The sequence below is a fragment of the Sphaerodactylus townsendi genome, linkage group LG14, assembly GCF_021028975.2.
Source record: "Sphaerodactylus townsendi isolate TG3544 linkage group LG14, MPM_Stown_v2.3, whole genome shotgun sequence".
Classification (NCBI taxonomy): domain Eukaryota; kingdom Metazoa; phylum Chordata; class Lepidosauria; order Squamata; family Sphaerodactylidae; genus Sphaerodactylus; species Sphaerodactylus townsendi.
The window spans coordinates 15,879,599-15,889,331 of NC_059438.1; the positions used below are offsets into that span (position 1 = coordinate 15,879,599).

Here is a 9,733-nt window from a genome sequence, read left to right on the forward strand (position 1 = left end):
AAATATGTCACTTCACTTATTATTGAGCGCCATCTGGTGGTTTTAGATAAGAACAATGAATTTTCATGCCAAAGGTAAAGAAGTACACCAGGCTCTGGTTTGCAGCTACAGTATAAAGGGCACAAACTGATGCGAAGAAGATCACCGGTGTCTGCCAGTCTATACAAGCCCAAATTTATTTTGAAACTGCTTGGTAAAGGACGCTACAACCTGGTGCGGTTTGGCTTATAGTAACCAGCCTTCCTGTGCTTTTATGAGCATTTTCAAGGAGAAAAGGTTTTCTTAAAAAAGGATGCGTTGTTTCCCCCTTTTAAAACACTACTAATAACTGTGTGCAAAACCCAGTTTCAATTAGTGAAATGACCAAATCTGTTTTTAAGGGGCTGGGGGTGGAACCTGTCAGCCTCTTGCTTAAGAAGGGGCTGAGGCTCAGTGGTAGAGCGTCTGCAGGGCAAACGGAAAATCCCAGGTTCGATTCCTGGCATCTCCAGTTGTGAAAGAACTAGACAGTACAAGATGTAAAAGACCTCTGCCAGAGACCCTGGAGGGATTCTGCCAGTGTTAGCAAGACTAAACCATGTGTATGTGACTCTTTTAGTGAAACACGCACACCTGCCTACATGAAACTGCCTCATACTGAAATCAGACCACTCATCTGTCAAGGTTGTATTGGCTGCTCAGACTGGCAGTTGCTCTCCAGGGTCCTGGACATGAGTCTTTCACATGACCAATCGCCTGGTACTTTTAAATGGAGATGTCAGGATCGAACCTGGGACCTTGCTCTACCACTGAGCTACGGTTCTTCCTTTCCCTTCTGAGCCACACAGTTCTTCCTCTCACCCACACATGTATGCACATGCCATTTCACGTATCTATATGCCAGCGTGGTGTAGTGGTTTAAAAGCAGGTGGATTCTAATCTGGAGAACCGGGTTTGATTCCCCACGCTTCCACATGAGTGGCAGACACTTATCTGGTGAACCAGATGTGTTCCCCAACTCCTACATTTTTGCTGGGTGACCTTGGGCTAGTCACAGTTCAGAGGTGGTTTGCCATTTCTTGCCTCTGTGTAGCAACCCTGGACTTCTTTGGTAGTCTGTCATCTACGTACGGAGTGGGACAATCCTGCTTAGCATTGAAGATCTTTGGGAGGGTCTTATTGTGGATTTTAATAGATGCCGATAATTCTGTACTGTGCGCTGTATTTTAAAGGGTTTTAATTTATAGTTAATATTTAATTTATATTTTGTATTTTGTGTGTTTTTATTGTTTGTTGGTTTGTTGTGCACTGCCCAGAGCCCTTTGGGGGAGGGGCGGTATAGAAATAAATAAATAAATAAATAAATAAATAAATAAATAAATAAATAAATAAATAAATAAATAAATAAATAAATAAATAAATAAGGAAGGAAGGAAGGAAGGAAGAAAGGAAGAAAGGAAGGAAGGAAGGAAGAAAGAAAGAAAGAAAGAAAGAAAGAAAGAAAGAAAGAAAGAAAGAAAGAAAGAAAGAAAGAAAGAAAGAAAGAAAGAAAGAAAGAAAGAAAGAAAGATTGGGCTAGTCTGGGCCAGCCACATTTGGGTGTAACTGGTTAGTGGTGTGTTGACTTTTTTGGAAAACATGCCTTGAAACAGAAGCCTTTCAAGGGACAAATTTGCTCACAGAGAGTACAAGATTTGTTTTTATCCTTTTATTTGTTCCAGAGAAATGACGTTGCCTCCCTCTGAAAATGGCCTCCCTAATGCTGCATCTTCTTCTCTGACTTCCAAAGCAGACACATCTCCTGGGCTGGTGGAAACGTTCACCTCACGGGCCGGCTCCTAAGGACTGTGCAGTTCTAATTGGGCCAAAGCAGACTACCTAGAATGTCCGACTGGGATTGGTCGACAGCACCGTGCTAACATTAATGTCGGATTCTTTCATGTGAGGATGGATGTCGATATAAATCCCGGATTCTTTGCAGAGCTCCAGCAAAGTATCGATGTTGCTCTGAGACAGGCGTAGGTACCTGTGCGAGGGAAAGAGGGAGAGATACTTTTAAGTCAGTGCTCAAGGGTAAAGTCCTAGTTAGAAATCTGGGTCCTAGTGCCTGGCAACAGCCTCTCCATTCCCACCCATTCCCCCACTCTCCCATCAATACAAACACTGAGCAGGACCTGGTGGGACAGTGTTGGCAAGCTGCTCCCCTGCTGGGCCTGGCAACAGCCTCCCCATTCCCCCTCTCACTGCCCCAACACGCCACTCAGTTCCTTGCTTCTGTTCCTGTCTGGCCACCTTTCCCTAACTCACCACTCATTTGCCCACCACTTCTGCTATGCTCATAAGAACGTAAGAACAAGCCAGCTGGATCAGACCAAAGTCGATCTAGTCCAGCTCTCTGTTACTCGCAGTGGCCCACCAGGTGCCTTTGGGAGCTCACGTGTAGGATGTGAACGCAATGGCCTTCTGTGGCTGTTGCTCCTGAGCACCTGGTCTGTTAAGGCATTTGCAATCTCAGATCAAGGAGGATCAAGATTGGTAGCCATAAATCGACTTCTCCTCCATAAATCTGTCCAAGCCCCTTTTAAAGCTGTATCCAGGGTGAGAGTGGCCATCACCACCTCCTGTGGCAGCATATTCCAAACACCAATCACACGTTGCGTGAAGAAGTGTTTCCTTTTATTAGTTCTAATTCTTCCCCCCAGCATTTTCAATGTATGCCCCCTGCTCATAGTCGTTCTGGACTATTTTCTTCTGTGGAAGCACACTATTTCTCTTCCACCACACCACTACTGACCGCTCTTACACCTTTTGGTGGAAAAGGCTATGGGAGCTGGAAACCCTACCCTGCCCTGCCAGCCCCTCACAATCTGCAGGAATGTTTCGACCTGGAGTTGTTAACTCTTCGGATTCTCCTCGCTGGCCCCATATTTTTCTAACCTGCAGCTCAAAATTTCTTCGGGCCTAATCTGAGGCAACGACTGGGCTGGTTTAAGCATTTCCTCTCCCCGAGACTTTTCGAGCATGGTCTTGAGCTTTCTTTGCAGTGCTGGAAGCCCAGAGTTTTGAAGCGGCAGCTTTGAAAAGGAGAGCCTGTCTCCTTTGATCGACAGCCTTTGAAGGGAAGGAAACAGGGCCACGGCTTCGTGGAGGGAGACGCTGTTTTCCAAGCTAGGCTGTCTGGGGCTGCTTCCTTTCCTGGAGTCTCTGGCAGATGAGAATGAATTGCTGTTCCTGGGACCAAAGGAATTCCTGGCCGATAGGGTCTGCAGGGGCAGATCATTTCCAGTGAAGGGTGTGAGATCCTTGGGATCCTTTCGGTCTGAAAAAAAGATCAAGAACATTACAGTAGCTTTTTTTCACAGTCAGGGACAGGGACAGTTAAATAGTGTGCTGGATTTTATGTTGTAAACTGCCCAGAGCACCTCAGGGATGGGGCAGTATAAAAAACTAATAGATAGATAGATAGATAGATAGACAGACAGACAGACAGACAGACAGACAGACAGACAGACAGACAGACAGACAGACAGACAGACAGACAGACAGACAGACAGACAGACAGACAGACAGACAGACAGACAGACAGACAGACAGACAGATAGATAGATAGATAGATAGATAGATAGATAGATAGATAGATAGATAGATAGATAGATAGATAAAGGGTAAACAACTCCCAGGACATGGGCCAACCGTGGTGCATCAGATCATAGAATCATAGAGTTGGAAGATGCCCCAAGGGCCATCAAGTCCAACCCCCTGCAATGCAGGAACACACAATCAAAGCACTCCTGTCAGATGGCCATCCTGCCTCTGATCATTTATTTGCCTGACTTTTCTGCATTGCAATAACAGCTGGATTTTTGGCCTTGCTGAGGATCCCAGAATCAGAATCTTCCCTGCTCTGTCTCCACAACAGTGGAATGCCTCTGCCCAACAGTGGAAAGCCTCTGCCCAACAGTGGAAAGCCTCTGCCCAACAGTGGAAAGCCTCTGCCCAACAGTGGAAAGCCTCTGCCCAACAGTGGAAAGCCTCTGCCCAACAGTGGAATGCCTCTGCCCAACAGTGGAAAGCCTCTGCCCAACAGTGGAAAGCCTCTGCCCAACAGTGGAAAGCCTCTGCCCAACAGTGGAAAGCCTCTGCCCAACAGTGGAGAAGCACCTCTGCCCAACAGTGGAAAGCTTTTTTCCTCTGCCCAACAGTGGGAATACCTTTGCTAACAGTGGAAATGCCCCTCCCCAACAGTGGTTTCCCTCCCAACAGTGGAATGCTCCTGCCCAACAGTGGAAAGCCTCCCCAGCAGTGGAATGCCTCTGCCCAACAGTGGAATGCCTCTGCCTGGCCGAACCACTCTTCCCAACAGTGGAAAGCCTCTGCCCAACAGTGGAAAGCCTCTGCCCAACAGTGGAAAGCCTCTGCCCAACAGTGGAAAGCCTCTGCCCAACAGTGGAATGCCTCTGCCCAACAGTGGAAAGCCTCTGCCCAACAGTGGAATGCCTCTGCCCAACAGTGGAATGCCTCTGCCCAACAGTGGAATGCCTCTGCCCAACAGTGGAATGCCTCTTCCCAACAGTGGAAAGCCTCTGCCCAACAGTGGAATGCCTCTGCCCAACAGTGGAATGCCTCTTCCCAACAGTGGAATGCCTCTGCCCAACAGTGGAATGCCTCTGCCCAACAGTGGAATGCCTCTTCCCAACAGTGGAATGCCTCTTCCCAACAGTGGAATGCCTCTGCCCAACAGTGGAATGCCTCTGCCCAACAGTGGAATGCCTCTGCCCAAAGATGTTTGCTTTGTGCCAACGTTTCTTTGATTCCCCACATAGAAATCCAAAGTAATTTACAATATCCCACTCCTCTCCTCCATTTTATGATCATCACAGCAATCCTGAAAGATAGATTAGGCAAAGAGAGACTGGATGACCCAGTGTCCCCCAGGGAGCTTCCGTAGCAGAGTTTACCCGAATCTTAGATTGACATTCTTACTACTGCACCATGCTATTATAATTCTTGTTTCACAGCTTTTCTTCTTTGTCCACTCAACACTGATCATGTCTCTTAAAAGCAAACCTAGAGAAACAGCGTGAGGGTAAAATGTTGTCAAGCCAGTCAACTTAGGGTCTTCAAGGTAAGAGACAAACGGAGGTGGTTTGCCATTGCTTTCTGCAGCACAACAACCCTGGAATTCTTTGGTGGTCTCCCATCCAATTATTAACCAGGACTGACCTTGCTTAGCTTTCGAGGTCTGCTGATTTGGGCTAGCCTGGATCACCCAGGTCAGATCACCTTAGCCTGTTGGGCTTGCAAAATGTGGCATTTCCTACCGTAACTTGGTCTTTTGGTTGGCAGTCGCAGAAAACTGACAAAGTTCGGCAGGTGGTCACCAAACTGACTCCAGGTGATATCAACGGAATCCTTCCCAGAGACTGGTTGAGTCCCCTGACTTGATTCAGGATAGCTGCCTGGTGCCTTGGAAGGTAGAAAATTGTTGTCATTCATTCACCCATTCATTCATTCCTGCCATTTATGTCCATCCTTCTCTCCTTCATGTAACCTAAGGGCTATGGGGATGACACCTATTTGGACTATGACTCAGTAGAAGAACACCTGCTCTGCATGCCAAAGGTCCCAGTGTTAGTGTTCAGACTACTCCCATAATCCTCAGGGGCAGTTATAAGGACTATAACACCCCTCAACAAGGATAGGTGTGGTCCCCGATGGCAACATCAAAGAGAGATGGAGTTTGAACGGACACTGAATGGCTAAGGAGGCTGACACTAACCCCACCACCCCATCCACATTTTAATGGTATACATTGCTATATATCTCATGTATCTCCAGTTACACTATAACAGTGGGGGCGAACCCATGGCATGGATGCCAGAAGTGGCACTCAGAGCCCTCTCTGTGGGCACGCGCAAACAGAGTCGCCCCCACCACCCCATACACATCTAGGCTGGCCTGGGCCGCTGGGCTCGATTATTAGCATTAAACCTAAGACCTAGTTTTGGGGAACCAGTGTAGGTAACCCTGTTAAGCGCTGTTAAACCCCACTGATTTTCATGCAAAGAACTAAAGTGTGATCCTTTACCTGGGAGTAAGCTCGGTTGCTGGCTTCTGAGTAAACCCTCCTAGGGTCGTGATTCACCCGTGATTGCATGGTTGCTTCAAAGCAAAGCCACTGACTACCACCAAGCTTACTCTCAAGTAACGCAGGCCTCGGACCCAACTGTTTTTTCTAAACTAAAACTTCAGTATTCAGGTTAAATTGCCATGTTGGCACTTTGTGATAAATAAGTGGGTCTTGGGTCACAATTTGGGCACTCAGTCTCGAAAAGGTTCACCATCACTGCACTATAATAATCTCATCACTATCAATGACAGGTCTTTCCTATAAGATATTTTCCCATAAATAGAATTACTAATACCCCCTAATAAATACCTAACCTTTAATATGGAAGACTGTCAGCAGTTTTCCCAGGGAAAATTTCACTCAGCTGGCTAATGTGTCTTTTATCAGGGCTAACAATAATGGCCAGCATTTCCTAATAATTGGTAGAACACACTGTTTTCGTGAAGACACTCAGCTATTGTTCTCATGAAAACTAAGCCTCATTCAGTAGCACTTAGATACATTTTCTATGGAGTAGGAAAATAGTAGTAGACTCTTTGGCTGCTCTCACTGTCCTTGGCCTCTCCAGTTAAAGTGACCAGGTAGAACATAATGTGGAAGACCTCACCTCAAGACCCTAGGAAGTTTCTGGTAGTCAGAGCAGACCCAAGGTTTCAATCTTTTCCAACAGAATTTATCTTGGGGAGATACAATAAAATCCCGGAAGTGCTACAATTGTGTAAACGCGCGTTAGTTCAGACTGAGAACCTCCCACATTACATTTTGAGATGCCTCTTTTACAATTATATGAGGGCTAAATGTCTTAACAAGATCTTAAAGGAACTGAATGATGGTGATGAAGAAAAAGTCAAGTTTTCTCATGGCTGATGTATTCCCAGAGATGAAAAGAAATGTTGCCATTTTTATGTTCTTAGCTGCAAAAATAAGAAGGAATAAGACAGTGGGAGTAGCTTAGAGCCGCACTGTAACAGGGATCGTAAGCAGAGCTGCAGCTCTAGGTATGGTACTTCATTCTCGGTTCCTAATTTAATTTAACATACTGTGCGAGAAGAAGAAGAAGAGTTTGGATTTATACCCCCCTTTCTCTCCTGTAGGAGACTCAAAGGGGCCTACAATCTCCTTGCCCTTCCCCCCTCACAACAAACACCCTGTGAGGTAGGTGGGGCTGAGAGAGCTCCTAAAAGCTGTGACTAGCCCAAGGTCACCCAGCTGGCGTGAGTGGGAGTGCACAGGCTAATCTGAATTCAGTAAGCCTCCACAGCTCAAGCGGCAGAGTGGGGAATCAAACCGGGTTCCTCCAGATTAGAATGCACCTGCTCTTAACCACTACGCCACTGCTGCTCCTAAAATAAGGTTTTATGATTATTATATTTGATGGCCTGTGGTTGACAAAATAAAGATTGATTGATTGATTGATTGATTGATTGATTGATTGTAAAAACAGACGAACTGAACCAGAACTGGACATGGTCTTCCAGGTGAGGTCTGACCAATGCTGAACAGAGTGGAACTATTACGTCCCTCGATCTAGATGCTACACTACTATTGATGCAGCCCAGAACCGTATTGGTTGTCTTGGCTGCTGCATCACACTGCTGACTCATGTCCCATTTGTTTTTGTTTTTTCTGGTTTTACCCTACATGGAGCAACAGAGAGTGTTCAGAGAGTCTGTATGTCGGCTGATCAGAGGCCGGGAAACAGGACTGTTGTCTACATCACGGCCATTTCCGTTGAGCTTCCAGAGGCCTCGGGTTGACTGCTGTGTGAAGCAGAATGTTCGACAAGAGGAAACCTTTGGTCTGATCCAACAAGGTCCTTTGTGTGCGCATGAAGCATAATAGATGCACAGTCCTTCTTGTTATGCATTTTTAAATTGGGCAGCGCTAGGTACTTGAAGGGGAAAAAAGCGCCCCAAGTTGCTGGCACGCGTTCTTCTCCCCCCCACCTTTTTTATGGGCAGCTGGTGGATAAACATACCGCTTTTAAAAAAGAAGAGCTCCTTTCCTTTCTCTTTGGTTAGTGCTTGCAAAGGCAAGTGAACAGCAGATGGCAAATACAGACAAATGTTTCCCAAGAGATGCCGATCTACTGCGTAAGATAAATAGGATCCGAGGGGCTCGAGAGCTGGTGGCAAGCCCTTTCTCTGTTCTGAATGAGGCGGATGAAAGGGTGGCAAGAAGCGGAATTGTTTTCTTTGCCATCGGGGGAGAAAGAGAGATTCAAGAGAGTACCCACAGGCCACAGACCGACAGGGTCTGTAGCTCCTTCAGGCAACTCGCAAAGTAAAATGTGATTCTAAAAATGATAAAAAGAGAATACGGATGCTTAAAAAATTGTCAAATTGTGCCCCTCACCTCTGCTGCTCTGGCTTTCTCCATCCTGTCTGGTCTGGGCTCAGGCAAGAGATGTTGGAGCAGCTGCTGTCCAGACCTGAGTTCTGGTTGCTCTTATTATCAGTTTAAATTTTTGCCTGATGGACAGATATCCCGGATCTACCCTTCAGGCGGGGCTGTCACATGTGTATGGATTGGGGGGGGGCAGTATGTGAAGATAAATCTCTTGCACGGGGTCTAGAAAAACTGGAGCCACCGACCCTACAAGTGGATATCCAATTTGTGTCAGTTTAACCGTTAGTTTCACTCAAAAGGTCTTGGGAATGTGATGAGGCGCTCAGAATTCTTTCCAACAAATTCTGAGGCCTTTCCTGGAACTACAGTTCCCAGAGTTCTCTGGGGCGCACGAAGGATTGTTAAACCATACTCCTCAAGAGCTGAAACTCAAAGAGCTAAAAAGGCTAAATCACTATTCCTCAACATTTCTACCATCTAACAAATTTATAGTTGTATTTTATGGGGTTTTATATTGTGATGTTTTAGTATGTTATTGTACACTGCCCAGAGCCCTCTGGGAAGTGGGCGGTATATTAAGCGAAACAAACAAACAAACAAACAAACGAATAATAAATAAATAAAAATTTTGTACCGCTGTTTAATTGGATCAATTACTTGTTTATAATCAAAGATGGGTTTTGTCACGAGCCAGATGCAACGCCTTTCCTTCTCCATTACTACAAGGTCGGTTTTCTAAAATCCCACGGCACGAATGGCGTTGTTTATTCTGCCCACCTGTAATCGATTCCCTTGAACACCTTGCTTTTTTGTCCTAGAGACAATAACTTTAGACCTGATTTTGCTGCATTGTTCCCAAATGGGTTGGAGACACTACCTGATAGCGTTAAAATGACTGATTTGCTTAATGGTGCCGAAGTTGAGATACCTAAAGTTGTAGCTAAATTTCTTTTGAAAGACTTGTTGTGGCTAGGAATAATACCTAATGTTTTGCTGAGCTTAGCTTTGTGTTATGTTTTGATATTTTTTCCCCTTCTTGTTTTGTAAATGCCTAATAAAGGTTACTGAACTGAACTGTCTAAATCACTGTCTGGATAACACATGAGGAGAGATGCTGGCAGGGGATGATGGGAACTGCAGTCCATAACATCTGGAGGGCCCCGAGTTTGACACCTGTGCTCAAGAGTAAGACTTGGGCGACCTCTGCATCATTTTGGCTCATCTGCCTGCTTTACAGGCACAGTAGTCCTCTGCATTTCACTTAAATCATACCGG

At 45.8% G+C, this 9,733-nt stretch overlaps 1 protein-coding gene across 1 annotated transcript; it reads right to left on the reverse strand.

Annotated features, from left to right (window-relative positions):
- Positions 1 to 1,739: 1,739 nt before the first annotated feature.
- On the reverse strand, positions 1,740 to 8,497 carry LG14H16orf78 (linkage group 14 C16orf78 homolog). The gene is made up of 4 exons (XM_048515288.1): positions 8,465 to 8,497; positions 5,301 to 5,445; positions 2,917 to 3,298; positions 1,740 to 2,005 (listed from the first exon to the last, which is right to left on the reverse strand). Exons 1-4 carry the CDS (start codon positions 8,486 to 8,488, stop codon positions 1,858 to 1,860), a joined length of 699 nt encoding a protein of 232 aa, XP_048371245.1. The 5' UTR covers positions 8,489 to 8,497; the 3' UTR covers positions 1,740 to 1,857.
- Positions 8,498 to 9,733: the final 1,236 nt, after the last annotated feature.

Coding starts and splice junctions, on each gene's coding strand:
- LG14H16orf78 (XM_048515288.1), bottom strand. CDS start 8,488: ATGGAGAAAGCCAGAGCAGCAGAG. Junction 5,446..8,464: donor AGAAAGCCAGAGCAGCAGAG/GTGAGGGGCACA, acceptor CTACCTTCCAAG/GCACCAGGCAGCTATCCTGA. Junction 3,299..5,300: donor AACCAAAAGACCAAGTTACG/GTAGGAAATGCC, acceptor TCTTTTTTTCAG/ACCGAAAGGATCCCAAGGAT.